The sequence below is a fragment of the Lasioglossum baleicum genome, chromosome 15 (genome assembly GCF_051020765.1).
Source record: "Lasioglossum baleicum chromosome 15, iyLasBale1, whole genome shotgun sequence".
NCBI lineage: Eukaryota > Metazoa > Arthropoda > Insecta > Hymenoptera > Halictidae > Lasioglossum > Lasioglossum baleicum.
The window spans coordinates 6,356,667-6,376,189 of record NC_134943.1 but is presented as its reverse complement, the minus strand read 5'-3'; the positions used below and the strand labels follow the sequence as shown (position 1 = coordinate 6,376,189).

Below are 19,523 nucleotides of genomic sequence, written 5' to 3'. Positions count from 1 at the left end.
CAGCTTTTTGAGACATCTATAAATAGAAAAAGTCTTTAGTCTTCAGGTTTCCATTGACGTAATCCGCATACCTGCCAATTTTTGCAAGTGACTCTGATAATTCGAACCTCTAACTCGTGTGAAAACTAGCAAAATTTATTTTGTACATATGTAGTCTCGCAGAAATACTTTTACGATTCGAGTAACTGTAGGGAATTATAAATATGTAGATCAATCAGTCCCATCTGGTACTTTCAGAATTCGCCTCGGCTGCGCATATGGATATTATCGAACAGCGTTAAGCATTAGCTCTGTTGAATTCCAAGCTTTTCTTGGAACTTTCATCGAAACTTTGCGGTAAAGAGCCTGGGAAATAAATAAATAAATAAAGGCTAACCGGCACGTGTCTATCGCAGTCGCGAGGCATGGAAAGCCGGGACACAGAGATTCCTCGGATTGCACCGGATCGTTTAACGGTACTCCCGGTTCGTTTCTCACGTGGATCCCCCCTCCCCCTTCTTGATCCCCTGGCTCGTCGATTGAGACGATCGACGCGTTTAGAAGCAAAATCTTGCTTGAACGGCGTCGGTGGTGGCGGACTGTTCCGGACAGTTTTACTTTTACCGGTTTATGTAAGAGACGGACGGAAGGGAATTCGCGTCGCGAAAGCTGAATGGCGAATCGAATCTCGGGTGTCGGCCGCGACACTTTCACATAACACCAAGCAACACTGGCAAATTGCATAAATTCTCGCGGGGGCACGTAATTCGGGCGACGTCCTTACGCGGCTTCCGCCGCTTACTCGCGCCAGCCTGACATTGTTCGTAATTACATTCGCCGAGAGTCCTTGCCGGCTTTGTAATTCGCGTAATCTCCTGAGGACACTTATACTCCATCGATCCACCTCCGCAAACAGCCTTCGCGGCTCTGCTTATCTTCTTCCGATTGTTTGTTTGCTTCTCTAACCGAGCGCCTGCCTGGAATTCTAAGATTTTTCTTTGCTTTTACAATTGGTAGAATTCTGGCTTTTTGAAGGATGAGTTGACTCATTTTATTGCCACAAGAATTATCTAATGATTTTTAGCGTCCAAAGGTCGGCTGAGAGGCGTAGAATAACCACTCCTGTTTTGCCAGTTCTCTGTGCCAGTGCCGTTTCTGTCTAATCCAGATGGACGCCCCCGCAGCGTAATTTCTATTTCGTTGCTTTGCATAATTTACGGCAACCGGTGCACCAGCTCATTAGCAATGCAGATCTGGAGGGTGTTCGCGATCTGCTCGTGCGAGGATATCAATTCGTTCAATTTATAAGTGGACTTTTATGCATGTACAACGAGCTCGCAAAATGGCAGCGCATTTTCAACTCTTCGTATACCAACGCCACCGCTGTACTATTAAAATAATAGATTACTCTGTAACATTGCCAAATAAATTTTTATTGAACGTGACACAATTCCCTTAATCTAATTTAAGCAAGGAATTCAGTTTGCACAAATAGTCCCAACGTATTCTGTGCAGATACAATGAGAATGCACCAGCGATTGCAGTCCGAAAGTGATTGCCAGACGGTACACCTGTTTTCCACTCGTGCATAATTTCGGGCGAAATTTGCGCACGCGGACGGAATCCCGATGAGTCCCAACGTGCTAATTAATCAGTGCGACGAGTCCTTTGAGGAATATCAATCAGCTGTTCGTCGACCTCTTCCTGCAGGCATTTTCGTCGCACTTCCGGTGTCCGGGGCTCGAGAAGCTCCACTTTCTTGCGCGGTCAGTGACGTTCTCTTCGACCGGGAGCACAATAGAACGCGTCCATTATGGGGACATGCGGAGGAACCACTTAATGCCACTAACACCGACTTGCTACTCTGTCTCGGTAACGTTTCTTGTGTACTCGGTGCAACAAGTACAAGAATTTCTAATTACTCGGAACGAAGAACTTCTGGGTTTCTCTCGGATCTTCGAATAACTTCCTGAAAAATCGCGGATGTACGTAAGCCTCATATCAGGACGTCGCAGTAAGGAAAACCGCTGGATGTACCAAATTGTCTACGTTATTTTTTATGAGACTATCGTTCAAGAATGTAGGCATTTTGTTGTGTGTCGTTCAGGTAGTTGGACAGCTGTGAAATTATCCGTAGCCTCCGGCAAATATTCTAGACTCTACCAAAATTTATTTTGTATCGGCACGAGGACATACACGTGGTGAAAAGATACTATAGATCTCTAATTACCGTGCTGCAGTTAAAAGACACTCAATACTTTCCTTCTTAGTAGCAATTCTAAAATAAACACTGTTCCGAAAATTTAAAGGTTTCCTTTTTCTCATCGAGAATTCGGCGAAGTCGAAAAGCACGGTCATGGTCGGCCGCGTGAGAAAAGAACAGACAGTCTCGAAGAGAAGAATCGTTTTAGAAATATTCTCCTGCTATTTTGCAATGACGTTTATCTTTAGGAGCTAGTTTAGGTCCGGTGGAATTCTTTCTCGAGCGTGCTGTAATAATTTACTGCACTGGAAAAAATGCTCGATGCAGTTGCAACTCTTGATTTTTCTCTCGTATCCGGTTCAGAGTTCCGCGGTCGACCGGCGTCGATCCCGATCGTCAAACTGCGTGACGAAATTCTTCAAACATACCGATTTCTCGGAACTGTTCGGACGATGTTTAATATACACTGCAGAGCCTCTTCAAACACTGACGTCGTTGCACTGAGTGCAGACTGCGGTTCGTCAAAATTTTGGAAATTTCTGGAATCGTAAAAATTCCTTTCACTACTTAAATTTTGTTCTTTCAATCAGCTATGTGAAATTATTATCAAATACATATTCTTTGTCTCAAGAAAATCTTGCAGATCGCGTTACACTGCCTTCTTTATTAAATTGTCTGTGTTTGTACTCGAACACGCAATGCTCGCGTGACTCGTTGAATTATGCAGACAATGTATCCGAAGAATGCCAATGCATAAAATCTTCACGATCTAGTTATCCGGTTTTCGTGGCGAGTTTGTTGCCACCGTGTCTGCGATAATTGTTCAATTAGTCTGACAATGGGATTCGTAGACTGTTTGTTTTCCCACGTTACTTCGCGCCGTGAACGAAGTCCCACTGGACAGTATAGCGTGCCAAAGAAAATGTGTGCTATTGGTTGGCCGACGAATTTTCTATTCCAACGGCAGATTGTTATACAGCACGCTTTCTTCGTAATGGCACCGAACGCGCACGCACGATGGAAAACAGTTTCGCTTTCCGCCGTTGTCGTAAACGAACGATCCCGGTCTCTTCACAAGAACATGTCTTATTGTTAGACACTGTCTGGTTGTTATGACTAGACTGCGGATTTTATGCATTTATAACAAAAATTGTTATGCACAATTTAAAGCAGTGGACATATTTAGAAAATTGAAGAACATCAACATATGAATTCCAGTTTAATAAAAAAAATTAAAAGAAGAAAGAAATTTGTATTTGTTTTTATTTTGCATAAAGATCCGCAGTCTAGTTATGACCGATAAAATGGGACGTGAATTTCAACATAATTCTACTTCGTCTAAAATCGTTTTTGTATTATGGAAATGATTTTATTAATACCGAAATTAAAATTCTGTTTTGCGACAGGCCTATTATTCTTAGCATTCGGACTGAATTTTACATAAAAATTCCGAAATTAGTCGGTATCTTTTTTTTTTGAATTTCTGCATACCTGACACTTTACCTACCGAAAGCCTATTAATAGGATTTCCAAAAGAAAGCATAGAAATTTTCTTTTACATTACAATCTGAAATGAAAGTATTAGATGACGTTATTGAGGGTGACTTGTTAGTTCACAATGAAAATTGCTCCAATTGCTCCAAATTTTTCCATTAAAAAGTGTTTAGACATGTACCATAGATATTTCAAAATTATGCAATAATCAGCGGTCGGTAATGTGTTAATAAAACAGCAGTCTTAATGGAAAAATTAAGAAAGTAGCCTAGAAAGAAGAAGCATTATTTCGATCCCTGAATGAAGCATTCGGGAATGTGACAACATGTTTCGTGTCAAAGATTTAAATATGGCCTCCATAATTTGTTACTTCCTGCCAAGGAATCCTACACTGACCCTGAATATAAACAACGATAATTACTTAAACAGGTTGGCCATCAATTCCGGAAATTTACATTCGAATCGCGACTCACGGTGGCTAGCAAAAATGTCGAGGATATTTTCGTTCCCTGTGTAAATCTGTCGCGTGATCCCACGAGCATTTGGACCTCGACACGGTCACGGGCATAGGAAATGTACAACGGAAAATATTTGCATTGTAAATCCTGTCGCGCCATTAACTTACACGAAACCCGTAGAAAAAAACAACTAAAAAAGCTATTATGCGAAAACGTCACGGGACTAGCGTGGAATGGCATGTTTCTTTGTTACTGTGATTAATATTGCTCCATTGTGAACTGGTAACCAATATGTATGTATTTGAAGTAAGATCGAGATTGCAAAAATTATAAATCATACCAAAATCTCATCCAATCCGTAGTGATCGTTACCGTCAGTCGGTAAAGTCCTCCGTTATTCGTGAATCGTTTAAAAGTTCAAGAGCAGAGTTCAAATTGTAGATAAAACGTGAATAATCCACGCATATTAAAAGGCAACAAGTTTTGCGAATATAATGAACCCGGTCGCCGTTCCGAGACTAGCAAAATGACATCGTATAGTCCTTGTAAGGATCCTGTTCATTACTGCTATTAACACATCGCGAACAAGACGTGTTGCCACTAACAATGTCCATCTGCATGCTAATTGTACGCACGATATGCTTTTAAGTTACAGGAAAAAACTCACCACACAAAAACTGTTCTCTTGTGAAATATTGATTTAATTTAAGAAAATATTACAGATATACATTAATTGCATGTTCCTCTACGTTGGAACTGCAAATCATTGTCTTCCTGGAACTGGTTGTTAAATTCCTGGACGGCGCGGCTAACGTGTTAATAAAAGAGAACAATAATACTTTCCAACATAGTCATCTGTCATAAATCTTGCGGAGTCATTAGAAATACAAACTATACGACGGACGTGTCTTTGCCGATGAATATTCTCCTTGAAAATCAATTTTGCGTTTCAATCATTCATAGACAAATTCTTGAGAAATTAGAACTTTTTGAAAAATTCCCATAGTTCAAAATTTGGCTTTTGGTTTAGAATTAAATGTCTCAAAAATTGATGTTGAAAATGTCTGAAGAATGGCCGTTGAATTCCTGTTGATTTTACTAAAAATCCATGGGTGATCGTGTATCGTTGATCGGAACGCGAAGAAAAGGTTGAAGTTGGACAGTGTAATTACTTTTTTGCCGTTGATAAATGTAATGAGCAGTCTAGGCCGCATAAAAAAACAACTTCCGCGGCTCTGAGAACGGAGATAAAGAAACGGTTCGACTTTGCAGCGTGACAATCGTGTACGAGGATCACGGTGACGCATTCCGAGCAACGAAAACCGGAGGATAACGATGCGTCGCTGAGGAGGGACTGAGAGAGAAGATCTCGATCAATCCCCGCAATCCTTCGACCTCTACATCGATCGCGGAGAAAGAGCGAGACAAACACAGGAAGAGAGCAGCATGGAGATCGAAAGCGACCCGAAACACAGGGAGAGGATCAAGAGGATGTTCAGCTGGAGCGATGGACTTACGCCACCGTGAGTTCAATTTTTCTGTCTTTCCACGCGCTTTTACTTCACTTTCGTCGAGAGAAACTGGCCAGATCCCGCGCGCATTTCTCGCGTCCGTGCATTTCTGCTTCTATAATGACCCAGCGATCTTCCAGCGGACCTTGGCGGACTAGAATGCATTATAGTGAGACCATCAAGTGCGGCAAGATGGGCTCTCTTGCGGTGAATCGCAGGTACACACCGTGATTGGACAAGGCGCACGAGTTGCGACCTGCAGAACAACTGTGATGGGTTGTTTTGCTAGATTGCCCCACTTTTGTCGATGTAGAATTTAAAGAAATCACAATTGGCAATATTCGTATTTTTTTAAGAATATATTCTACGAAGTCCACACTGAAAATATGTAGAATATTTTTGAAGCTCCAAGGCCAAACGCAATTTCACTATGTAAATATGAACAGTTGATAGGCCTACTCGGGAATCTGGGAAGGATGGTCAAATAAAAAAGAGAAAGCAAGATCACGCGAATGAGCAATATACACATTACCTATTTCTTTAAGCAATTTAACCCCCTTGCATCAATTATGACCATAATAACTTTTCCATTGATCACCAAAGGGAACTTACAAATTGAAATGAAGCCTGAAACATTCATCGTATCTGCAGATCATCTCATAAAGAGCACTTGTGCATGATCGAACGGGATGTCATTTGCGTTTCCCTTATTTGACCAATTGTCTTCCTCGAACCAGAGCCTCCTGGTTAGCGATGAGAAAGGCAAACGATTTTCTGGGAATCGTGGCCCCTCGAAAGAAGACGCTCGTTACGAGTTGCACGCACGATTTCTCCGCGGTAGGTATATCTATGCACGGACGTTGCAACGGAGGATAACATTAGGAAACCGTATGCAAATAAGAAAAGCTGTGTCGCGGTCCGTGCCGTTTCCTCGTTACCACATTGATCGTAATTTGAACGTCATAAACAGCCGAGTGTGTTTTGCGTGGGTTTTGTAACTGGCCGGCGGTACGTGACCGGTGCACAAAACTCACGAATTCACCCAGAATACATATGGCAGTTTTATGGTAAACCGCATTCCGGTTCCGAACCGCCTTCGGCTCTTGATGCTCCCGTTAGCGATTCCCTTTCTTCCGCGAAATCTTCTGTAATCTTCTAAATCTTCTAAATAGTTGTCGATTTATCTCCTTAGATACGTTCTATAAGGGAGTCTAACTCTTGACCTCTTCCAGATCTGTCGCCGATTGATCGGATCAGTTGAGGAAGGATAATCGAAACTGCGATTATCATTAGACAAAACTGATTGTTAGTTTTGGACTACGTCAGGAATCACTACAATTTACACTGCACTCTTCCCTCTGAAAATGCATAAAATGCACCGTATACTTTGCAATGCGAATGTCCTATAATCTAATAACAGCACATACACGACAGAATTTGCAATACTTGCAAGATATAACGACCGAGTGTGCACAAGGGTTGTTTTTATACATAACCCTGAATTTTCTTCGAGGATCTCGCAAGAAAACGAGGCGGGCTATGATTCCCCGGTGGAAAACTCGGAAAAGTTGGCCAACGAATGCGCGAAACGAATTTTGCAAGAGCTGCCGGGTTATTGGTACGCGACGACATCGTGGCCCGTAATCGCGCGTGAAAGTGGCCGACGAGTATGCACGAGACGCGACGAGTAGACTCGTCCTGGTTTATCACTGTGTACGGTGAAAGGGCATCCATAGATTAAACCCGCGAAAGATCGCAATGGACGAGCGCATCCTCGTTCGATCGATCTCTCCTCCAGGAAGAAGCCTTTCTCGGCTTGGACTAGCGTCAACGCAACTTTCCATGAACTTATGGTAACTTGCGGCTTCGATCGTCGAAGATTTCAATGCCTCGATCATTACGATCCTTCTTCTTCATTCTATAATAGTTTCTTAAAAAATAATTTTATACGTTTCTTTTATTATTTCGAGACTGCGATGCCTTACCCCTGCTGTTTTTCTTTCTACAATTTTTAAAAAGTAATCAACCACCTGTAGAGAATTAAACGATTAAAAACATGACCGCCATTTTGTCGGTCTCTGTTGTACCGATACGGTGAACAATCAAGAAGAATAAGGTGTACATGTGTCTTGAAAGATGGCACCACGAGTTGCCCGAGGCGGTCGAATCGAACAGTCATGAGCGCGAAAGAATTAAACAATTTCTTTCCGTAATTATCCCTGCTATCAAATATTTATGCGACGCGTTGTCAATTTACTTGAAATTCAGATCTCTCCAGCAAATGTTGCACTAAACTTGAGACTAGCTCAACGATATTTCTATGCGTTGAGTCTGCAATTATTGTCAACGCTAGTGCCAAGTAGAATTTGCAAGAAATTTATTGAATACTTTAATGTGTAATAAAGAAAGATCATTTAATTTTTGTTCAATATTAGCAGCCACCTGCTGGCGACATCGGCAAGTATCGCTCGATCCCGGTTACGCGACGGTCCCCGCGGAATTAGCATAATTCTCGACCCGTATCTCGTTAACATAAAAACGCGCATCGACTGATAATCATTAAGAAAAGGAACACAAGATTGCGTGACAGTGCGAATATCCTCGCGCGTTACATAAATGCCATTCGATACACGAAATTGCAGGGGCTCGTGTACAGGATCGAGACCGAGTTATGGATACGGTAATGGTGTCTCTTTCGATCGGCGCTTCCGCGAATCGATGCGCAATATTATCTCTTACGAATTACTTAACTCGCGATCGAGAAATCGCAAACATTGTACGCGAGATGTAACGATATCGTCCATCGAGGATACTATAATTGGTAAACAAACCATTTCTTCGAGTACTTTGAAATAAAACGGAGCTGGATTTGTCACACTCGTTACCATCTTCTTACTGAAGAATAATAATTCTAGTATGTATATGCATTGACTTTTTCTACGCTCGATGATTTCCTCATTTTTGTCTCGACGTTCTTCTTGGACACTGAGATTTTTTTAGTCTGCTATTCAGCCCGAAGCCACGTGCGACACGCGCAAGAAAAAGCACAGTCTACGCTAAATAATTGCATGAATATTTATCGCGCTCCTGACACGTGTCATTTGCATTCCACTGAATTGTAGTTGACTGTTACGCAAGCATCGCCAAATTCAACGAGGAACCAAGTTATCAGGAGATGCTGTCGATGTTCAATGTATCTGTAGGATGTTGTTAGCGACTTCTGACCCGTGCTCGCTTCCATTGACATCCGAGATACCCCTTGTTACCTAATTTATTCGCTTTCTAGCAGAGTTACATCTCTCCTTGTCTCAATTAACAGCAGCCAGCCGTCGATGCTCGGTGCGCGCGCTCCTAGATATAATTTACGCGCTTTCTCTAGCAACCCTGAAATTGACAATGCTGACGCGGTACCTAGAATACGTTGCTGAAACTCGTGTATGTACAAAGACGGCGAGAGACGCGAGTTTCAAAATCGCTGAAGAGCAAAGTTGTCCGATTTGATAGAATCACAATTGTAAACTTCACCTTGTAATTTTCCAATTACCAAGTATTCCAAATGTATACATCCGATTCTCAAAGTTTTGCAAACCTGAAAATCTGAAAGTTCTCCGCCCTCATATCCAATGCCCAAACCACATATACCTTCCAGTGATCAAAGCAATTTAAGAGATTAGAAATTGTAATGTCTCCGAAGATCAGTGGCTCCGGATGAAAATGGACGTCGGCCTCCATAGAAAGGGGGCAATCGTCCGACACGAATATCATTGAAATTCAATTGTTCTCGTAATGGTCACAGCGTATCGATGGAATTGCAGTCAGGTTTCGAGGCTCCCCCGTGCTAAGTGGCACAAGGTCTACGATCGGAGGTGGCTCTAGAACGGAAAACCCCTGTTCCGCGCGATTATCGACCGGTATCGACGAGCGCACGGTGCGACGTTCGATCGCTCTTCCTGGGATTTACGTAACATGGCAGCCGGACTGACCGCTTTCACGTCTACACCGTACCTTCGGCCGCATTTAGCGACCCGGTTCGATACCCCCGTGGCGGTTTCTCGCGTCCGGCCCGTCTTTCTTGCCCGAGACGCTTGTTTCAGGGTTAAATCGGCCGATCCGCTTGCCCAATATCCCATGTCCGCTCGACGAAGTCGTCTGGACGAACAACGACAACCGAGCAAGGTTAATTAAGCAACCATAACATTAGCATCAGCCAATGGCGCGGCACTAATACCCCATCGTTTGACAAGACTCCTTCGTTACTCCCCAACTGATTCTTCAATACGATATTTCTGCAACTAGTCAAACATATTTTTCATTTAAACGGCATAAACGGGGCTACGAACTGGTTTTTTATGTTTGAACTCAGAGGTGCACCTGATTTTTAAACGAGTGCCTGCAAAATGAAAATGAAAAATAAATCAGCAGCAAAGAAGTACAAGGTGGAACAGTAACATTTTTACCAGCATGAATGGTGTTTCTGAATCAAACAGGGATGGTCAACACTGAAATGAATTTTCCCCGAACAAAAACATAGTCGATCGTTTTTCAAAAAAGGGTTACACGTTTGAAAACGCGTAACACGGGATAAGAGAGAGGCCTGGAATTTCTCTCTTCTCGTTTTACCGCGACGCGGCGCGGTCCGAACCGCTATTAATCGCGCGTGTCCAATTCGAAACGCTTAATGACAGGCCACGTTGGTATTGGATCGCGTGATCCGAAGACAGCGGGTTCACTTGCTCGTAACAATCAGGAAATACCTGCGTAGATGTATCTGTCCACGTTGTTTGAACAACCCATTGGTTTTCATGAGGAATTAATGGCTCCCGTTTCTCTTGCACGTCAACCATTGTGCAACAATAACAGCAATTACAATATTATTATACGCTTCATAGAAACACACACCGTATACCGAAATGTGCCTTTATAGCATTTCATTCAATTTTATTTCACCTTCCATTGCTTCATTCCTTTATATTTTTTAATCCGTGCAGTAATGAATAGATACATTATTGTTATTAAATCACGTATATGGTGTAATGGTATGGTAACACAACAATTCCATAATGTAGCACTCACAAGTTTATTATTCCTGTAGAATTTAAAAATATAAGAACAAAACAGCGTTAATGAAAAGCGAATGGACAGGTAAAAAAAGAATAGAGGGATTTTTACAACAAAAGTCAAGGGAGTGGAGAAAGAAAGGGACAAAGGAGTCGTCGATCGAAAAATAGGGAAAGGGGTCGCCCTGTTGAAGAAAATCAGCCTCTCCGCGAGCGCTCGTCTCGACAAGTGCACGTGCACCGAGCGAGACTTTCGCTTTTACCCGAAGAAGCCCGCGAAGGTGGCTGACACTACGCTTCGTGAGACCTTGCAGAGACCTTCCCCTCCATTTTAGTTTAACTTGCTGACAATAAGAATAAGATTTGCCCACGTTACACGGGCCACGCATACTGAGCAAGACCGACGAGCTACTTGCTCCTGTCACGCCGAATGACGATTTTAACCCTGCCACTGTCAGTCTCGACAGCTCTATCGATAAAGCAGGATCAGATACACTTGTAACAATTTTTTTACATTCGTATAAAATTTTTAATGAAATGGTATTGGGAAAGCAGAATCAGATATATTTGTAGGGTAAGGTTGCTGAAGTCGTACCCCTTAAGAAAAAAACCGTATAAAACTTAGGATTTATCAAATAAATAGAAATTAAATGAAGTTATTCAAAACTTGTGTTAATATTGTTGTTATTTATTATAACGAAATTAGAAAATCTATATGCTTTCACGTAAAATAAACTGAACGTTTAAAAATTTACATCGGTACGACTAAAAAGGAACCGGTTTCCTAAGTCGTACCTAAGAATTCAATTAAGCAACAATAATAATTAAAACGTATTTTTCATTAATCTGTTAACATGACACATAGCTATTCAGTTAGTACAAACATCGCATACAAATTTTTTTGTTCTTTTATCAACTCCAGCGCATACATCGTGCACCCATGTGATTTGCATTTCAAGCATTGAATCATGTTTTCCTCCCAATCTTCTCTACAAATAAACCAAACCAATCGCTTTTCTTCTATTTAATTTTTAATGTCAATTCCTTTTTATTAATTACTGCGTTTCTTTTATTTGCCGTATTTTTTATTGTTTTCTTTATTCTGCGTTGATTTATTTATTTGCCGTTGTATATGCTGTTGTAGCCGTAGTTCGTTCAAAATTAAAGTAGTACGACTTAAGCACTGGTACGACTTGAGCCACCTTACCCTAATAATTTTCTAACATTTTTATATTATATAATTGTGGAAACGATAAAAGCTGACCCAGAAACGTTCAACAGGCTGAAAACTCTGAAAACCGAATGATCAGTCCTTGGACGCGAGAAGTACATCCAGAAATAAATGATCAAGGCTGGGAAATACGATTCAATCGATCTGGAAACAGAAACGCGTCGTCTGGGCCATTTATTATAATCGACTCGGTATACAGTGCAGTTTAAAGGATACAGCGGTTATAAAAGGCAAAAAGTCGAGATCGGTCTGTTAATGACAGGGGAGGTTTATCGATGGCCGGGTTCGTTCAATGGAATCGATGATTCGTATGGAAACCGGTGTGTGTTCTCGGTCGAATGGCCTCCGGATCGAAAAACAGCATAGTCGCTTTCACTTTTTCGAGGCGGCCGACAACCAGTGGACGCGGGAAAATTAACACGCAGAAGTCGTGAATGTCGCGGTGATCCCACGGATTACGCGTGGATCCGTCGATTTGGTTGCTGCATCCCTTGGACATCTTGCCTCATCGTTGCGTTTGTCGCCATTAGACTCGGAACTCCATTAACTCCTTATCCGTGGCTCGCGAAATGAGCACTCTTGGCGTTTGAAAGTCTTGGAACACTTCTTTCTCACCTGTACAGTGTCAGCTTTGGCCAAATTAGTTTGCGTAAAACAGTCAATTAGCTTTTATTGGCTGTGCAGCCATAGTTTTCTTCACTTACGAGTCGGTGAGGCATTAAATAATTTTTATATTCCTACGGGATTGCGCACGGCGAAATTTATTCGATTTTGACGAAGGACCGGATATCCGCCAAACAGTGGAAGCAATTTTGAGTCTAGCTCGCACGTGCTCGTTCTAAATATACGAGCCGTGATTTTTACGAACGCGTCTTCACTGCGCAGATTCCATAAATAAACGGATCGAAAGCGACCACGAGAGCAGAAGCGGAACAGCCGAACAACGTTAACATTGCCGCGGCACACTAATCGAAAACACTCCTTTCTTCTTGTCAACGCGTTTCTCTCAGCGTGTACCGAACTCGTCCTTCGAATAGTCTGCCAGATAGAACGGTCAATATCATCTCTCGTACTCCTGGGTGAGACACGATCGTTCCGAAGCTGGCGTGCAGACAAACACGTTCGATCCGCGTGGTGATTCCCTGTCGCGCCTGCTCGGTGCCGAAAATCTTGTTCTCTTGTCCTCGTTCCGAGAGAAATTGTCTCTGCGTGAGTACCTCTACCAATTAGACGAAAGTCAATTAATCACAGTTGAGTGTTGTCTGAAGTTGATCTGGTGGAGCTCAATCAAGCTTGCAACCCCAAGAGTGCTTCTTTTATTTAGTTTGGACCTTTTAATATATTATTTTGTCATTAAGAAATTTCTACAAGAACAAATTGCCAAATTGATTCGTAGAATATACCCTTAGAATCGACACAACTTTATCTGAACTAAGGGTCGGGCTTTTTCAATTTTCTAACACGATATTGAACTTTCTTTTGAAATCTACGTGACCCTATCACTAAGTACCATCTTCAACCTATAATTTAAGCCCTGAATCATTAAAATTCTTACGGGAACTCATTGTTATATTGCTTCGAAGAATCCCCTTAAAGCCGAATCATTTTCTTCCGAGCTACGGTCGGATACATTCTAAAATCGACTTTCCTATCCATTTCTCTGGCACATACTGCCACTTCTCTAAGCCGCATTCATAAAATGAACGTATGATCACGTGCCTAATCGTTAGCTCGAACATGCCAGCGGAAACCAGAACCAAAACAACAGCAACTCCGCCGCGAGGCGCGTCTCGATCTCCGGGGGTGTTTTTGCAGGCAATTCTCGAAATCACGTGCGTCAATTGTCGAAAGGGAGCGATGCATAATTTCCTGTTATTTAATCAGGCTTCCATTACGTCAGGCTCCGGGGCCGTGTTACGCAATGCTGGGGAAAGTGCAGACCGTCTTGACCACCGGTGTTATGGTCGCTACTTCGCGACCTGGAATGAAATCGTTTGTTGATCGTTCGGATCAACTCGATTAGAATTGCAATGAACTCTTGATCTCCTCTCTGCTGAGGGAGAATAATATTCGATGGAAAACTGCTGCTCGATTGACATTTCTTCGGAGTTCCAGCAACTCGTTAGACTTGTACGTTGCGTCAGCGATAACTTTACTCCAGATAGTTTAATATCCTATGGTTTCTGTGGATCGAGAGTGATCTATGCGCGTCCGTAGAGGAACCTGTTTCGCCTCATTCAGACAGACGCGTCACTATAGTAAACGACGAATCGTCTCCGGGACTGTCAATTAGCGCATTGACGGTTTTTAAGGAACACGACGTCAATTGGATGACCGATCGAGACCGATCTACGGCGTCGCGTGACGCGCGATTCACGGGATCTGCGTCAGCGAATGACGATCGGTGACGCGTAGCGGTTTTCTTGGATCCGAGGAGCAAGTACAAAAAGCTGGTCTACGGTGCACGGGATTCCGCAGGGTGCAGGGGGTCGAAGTAAAGGATTACTATCACGGTCTCGTATTGCTTGAATATTAAATCGATCTCCGATCAGTAAAAGCAATTTTCTTAACTAATTCTGGCGGTAGTAGGCGTAACTATGGTGATTGGAAAAGCGCAACTCTTTGGATGAGTTTAGCAAAAATTGTATATGTGCATTTTAGACCCTCTAATCATTTTCATTATTTTTGAAAAAAATCTTTTTATTTTTCACACTCAGTGGATCAAAAATAGTAAGTCGACGAGGAAGTTGGTACAATTGTTGCGTCAGTTATGAACTTCTCTGTCACACAGGGACCTTCTGGTCGTCGAACCGATTGACGAGATCTTTGCAACTTTTTCTCTAAATTGAACAGAGTTCCGGCTTCGGGAGACCAATGACGTAAGACCTCGAGAAACTTTCTTTCACAGGGTACATCCGGAACTTCGTTACAGAGATCTTCAACGTTTCCCTCTTGTCGAAAGGTTCTCTTGATCGACGAGCGAGAGCATGCGAGCGAACGCAAACAATTGCGTTAGCGAGGCTTGCAAAATTCATGCGGAGTCCAGGCGAGTGTGTGTTTCGCGAATTAGCAGGCTTCCACGGCTGGCTTACACACGTCACAACAAAAACAACTCCATCTGAATGCAGTTTGACCACCTTAAAAACTCTCCTTTGTCTGTTGTCCACGCAGTAACCGTTTAAACTAGTGTTTGCGGAATGATTTAACACTAAAACGATCCTAGATGGAACTGGAGAATTTGCACTAGTGTCGAGGAAGGTGGTAATAATTGTTTTACGCTTTTGCAAATATTAAGATGTCTGCCAGAGAATTAATTCTACATCGGAAGGTGGAAATTAGAGGAAACCGTTTTGATTTATTCGAAATCATATTGCGAGTGCGAAAGAAAGTGCACTGAGAAAGAAAGTGCTAACCTAGACGCGCCTTCGGTAATCGGCTTCACGGTCACGATCGTGAACTGTTCGAAAATTTTTAATCATTCTTGAGTTTGATTCAACGCACGCAGGATACACAAGAAATGAAGTACAGTCATTCCAAACACAGGGGTCGATCGATCGATTCATGGAGTCTGCGAGTTGAATCGAATCGCACGCGGTACAGACGTCCACCTTTCGTAAAGGAAATCATTAGATTGTTAATAGAACGACGATGGGTCAACGTACAGTTTCCCGTGAAATCGATTGCGTAGCCGGGACAGTCGTCGTGACTCATTCGATACATGAAAATGCCTTGATTACTCAATCACGAAGCCAGAAGGCGCCTTAAATGAAACCTCTCTCGGATCGAGCCTCCGATCACCTGATCCTCTCAAAACGTCAGATATCTCCCGCTGATTCTAACTCTAATCGATATGAGTCAGGCTTTTTCTATTTGGAGACCAGGGCTCAAAGTTCTGATCATTAATATTCAATTATTGGAATTGGTGTTACCGCATCTGCCGTTGGCATGAAAACAAATTCCTCGGTGCTCTTTAAAAACACGCACACACGTTTGGCATCGTTGAATAGTGTATCTTTCACTCGAGACTCGATGAAAAATTTGAAAAATAGTTTGTATTTATGGGGTCTGTCTTTTGCGTGGTTGCTTGATTGGAGGATACTGAAAGAATTCAGCTAATGATCTGGTTAATTTGCAAGATATACATGTATGTAAATAAGGGCGAAAGTAGAATGTGTAACATGGCCGAAGCCTTGCAAGAGCTTCAAGATTGGCTAACCAGAAGAGATTGGCTGTCATCTTATCTGTATAGTGGCAGGTTCCCCACTCTTAACTCTACAAGGTGTTCAAAAATTAAGTATCACTTGGACCGTCGAGGGCAATTATTTAATGAAACATTTGAACTAAAACATATTGCTGTTCATTCAGAATCTGCTTCCCAATTGACCATCACAATTCACACACGTGTCTCATGTTAGCTCTTTAGATGGCACAAAAGCAGCTTAATTCACAGAAAACCAAATGAACCCGGCAAAATCCATAAACTCTTCAGCTTCCACAAGAACACAATTATCACTCTCGAAGCCGTGGCAAACCAGTTTGCCAGAGTTGCGGATGCCAGCAGCGAATCTCGTCGAAGCAAAGGGTAAAAAAAGCTATAATCAGGCAAGAACGTAAAGGGTCGCAAGCAGGCCGGCGTGGCAGGAGGTGGTTACAAATCGGTGGAAGGACGACAGGTGGAGGGAAGGTGATAAAGAAAGGCGTCGCGTCGAAAAAGGACAGAATTATCGACTCGCGAGAGTGGTGGAGGAAGAGGTGATCGCTTGCTAGAGAGGGAGAGAGAAGGAGAGAGAGAGAGAGAGAGAGAGAGAGAGAGAGAGAGAGAGAGAGAGAGTGCGAAGGAGGGAGAAAGACACGCGGGCAGGTTGTAGTGGAGTCGCGGTGCTTGATTCTACTCGGCTGTGACCGCCTCAGTCTCGCGTCAGGACTCGAAAGTCGCGGAGGACAAGGTAGACCCGCCACGAGCCTGCTCTTCAGGCTCCTCTCTTCAGCCGAATCTCAGGGCTCGAGCCCTCGACAGGATCGATCAGAGAGGTCCGTGGGAAACGAAATTCATTCATCCACGCTGTGCTGTGTGCCGCCGGTTCTTTCTCTCCGGGCCCCGAACAGAAAGAAAGCCGGGATTTTGTGGTGTGTGCTCTGGTGATCATTCGTCAGTTGCTCGATTTCCAAGGATACCACGCGCATGATAGTCCCCGAGGACCGATGCTGCCGGTCAATCGTACACCATCGATGACGTCCGTCCCTGGCCAGGATTATACTTAGAGGATTAGAGAAGACAGAAGATCGCCATTCCCGCACCCTCGACAGGATTCATCAGGATCCCGAGGCATCTAGCTGAAGGTATGCGATTTTGATGGGGATAATCTACCTTCTGCCGGATCCCAAACGCTCCTCAGGGTCTTGGCTATCTTCTTTGCTCTCCTCGTTCGAAGTTCCTTACGCGGGTTTGTGGAAATTGTCGAGATCGATGTGGTTGGTGCGAGCTCTTCAATCGCTAGTATTTTGGCAGGTTGAAATTTCAACTATACTGAACGATGAATACAAATGTCACTATTGCAAAGTCTATGAAAACTTAAACGATGTGCCTAACGTTGAATTAAAACTAGAATTACATTTCCTACAATTACCGTAGAACACTGGATAGTCGACAAACACCGTAGACAACCGCGAAAATCGATCGATCACGTGATTTAGAGACCGGTATCGGTTTCCAGAGATGGATCGGTGTGGATCGCAACCGTCGCGGATACGATGATCGACGAACAAACCAGTATACGCGTTCTGCACGGTCTTCCAAGATCCAAGAAATTGTTGAAAATAGTGGGTGGTGGGGGGTGAAAATCGTAGCGTAGGATTTTCCCACAACGTGATTCTCTCGAGATCGTTCGGCGAAAAGAAAACGAGTCCGATCGCGTAAGGTGACCATTAGTCGTTCGCCCGGTGGCCCCTTCGCTTCCGTTGAAAAGTGAGAAACCGTCGACGTTACCAAAGCCGGCCTCGCCGCAGGAAATTCGAAAGCGATGATGGCAAAATCGCGGTCTCGATCGGGCCAATCCGTGGCCCGAGAGGACGAGCCGGGGCTTCGCTGTTGCCGATTCGCGTGTTGTCATCGCTTTTTCCCTTTTCGCACTCCTACGATTTTTCTGCAATTTCTATGCACCTCTGTTGTCGATTTTTCTTTCCCTATTCAGTTTCACAATCGATACCGTTCTATTACGCAAAGAAAGATAATGGATTGGTTGATCGAGGTCTTTGTGATTCTTTACTATGCAATTTTCACTTCTTCACCTGTCGTATTCTTCCGCCAGATACGGATTAAATTAACCGATTAAAGACAATGAATGAATAAGTAGTAGTCATTAAACAATTTTTATGTACACATTGCCGAATTTTTGTGTATTTTTCTTTGGCTATAACTTTTTTCGATCGGTAAGATGCACTAACGCATGTCGAGACGACGATCAGGGAATTAAGGCTTACAATATGCCAGCATCAATGTTTCGCGGCAAGAAAGATCGTTTTTTAGAAACGACTCGAAAAAGTGAAAAGTAACACGAGTCTGAAATGGACGATAGCGCTCGAACGCGAGAGAAATTCGCTGGAACGCGAGGCCAGCGTTGCTCTCTCGTCGATTCTGGCTGCGAGCAATTCTTTCGATCGTTTCCTCTGTAATTAATAATTAACGCCAGCCGTGGAACGCGACTGAGAAATATTCCACCATCGTCCCGGTCGTCGATCGAATGGTTTCGAGCCACCGAACCGTACCGATCGATGCGGTTCGATCTCGATCCCCTCGGATCAACCTTGTTAATTATCATTTCCGCGCGCGCGGAGGCTGTGACGAGCGATTTTATCCTCGGCGACTTGGTGACTCAGCCGTTTCCTTCGTCGATCAGGTCGAATAGAGAAAGCGACGCGTGTTAGCAAAAGTTGCCAAAGCGTTTTGACAATCCGCGTGACACGGCGCGACGCAGCGTGGTGCAGAGTGAAATCGAAAAGCTTTCCGCGGCCGCGAAAACCGTTTCCGGTTCTCAATCCGTGGATCCTTCCGGTTGGGTATTCCGCGCGATCGACGGATTGATGGCCGGAGATCGCGCCGTGACGATCCCGACACGGTTTCTTCACTCTTAATCGATCGAGAGTCCGGGAAGCGGTTCTACGGGCAGATCGCGTTTCACTTTCCGTCGATGATCATCATCCGCGAGAAATTTATAGATCCGGCTAAGGATTTTCACAAAATTGCTCGGTTCCGACCTGGGGGATTCAGGAAGCACAATATGGTAATTTTGCAACGTGATTTTGTTGTAATTATTCGCCTTTCTGTCGAGACTTTGTGCCATTATACTGTCAATGCGAGAGTGGAGAAGTAAAAATTGTTCCCTTTAACATTCAATAAAAAGAGAAATATGTACATACTCTGTAAAGCCATCGCTACAATATGTCATAACTTTTATGTATGTACCAGGAGAAACAATGATTCTGCAGCAAATTTGACAAAGCACTAGTATTTCAGGATGAAGTCGTTTTCTGGTATCTCAGCCTAGATAAATCGCATAATGCGCCCATAAATATTCGAATGCCTATTCTCAG

The 19,523-nt window shown here is 43.3% G+C and overlaps 1 protein-coding gene across 2 annotated transcripts in view; it reads left to right on the top strand.

Annotated features, from left to right (window-relative positions):
- The first annotated feature begins 5,520 nt into the window (after positions 1-5,520).
- Positions 5,521-19,523, top strand: part of Snu (ABC-type transporter snustorr) — a 42,821-nt gene continuing 28,818 nt past the window's right edge. The window contains exon 1 of one of the 2 annotated variants that reach the window (XM_076439202.1): positions 5,521-5,657. In XM_076439202.1, coding sequence (XP_076295317.1) covers positions 5,581-5,657 — 77 coding nt within the window. In that variant the 5' untranslated portion in view covers positions 5,521-5,580. Of the gene's footprint in view, positions 5,658-16,377; positions 17,274-19,523 lie in introns of those variants that run through there. The other variant, XM_076439203.1, reaches the window with a different exon arrangement.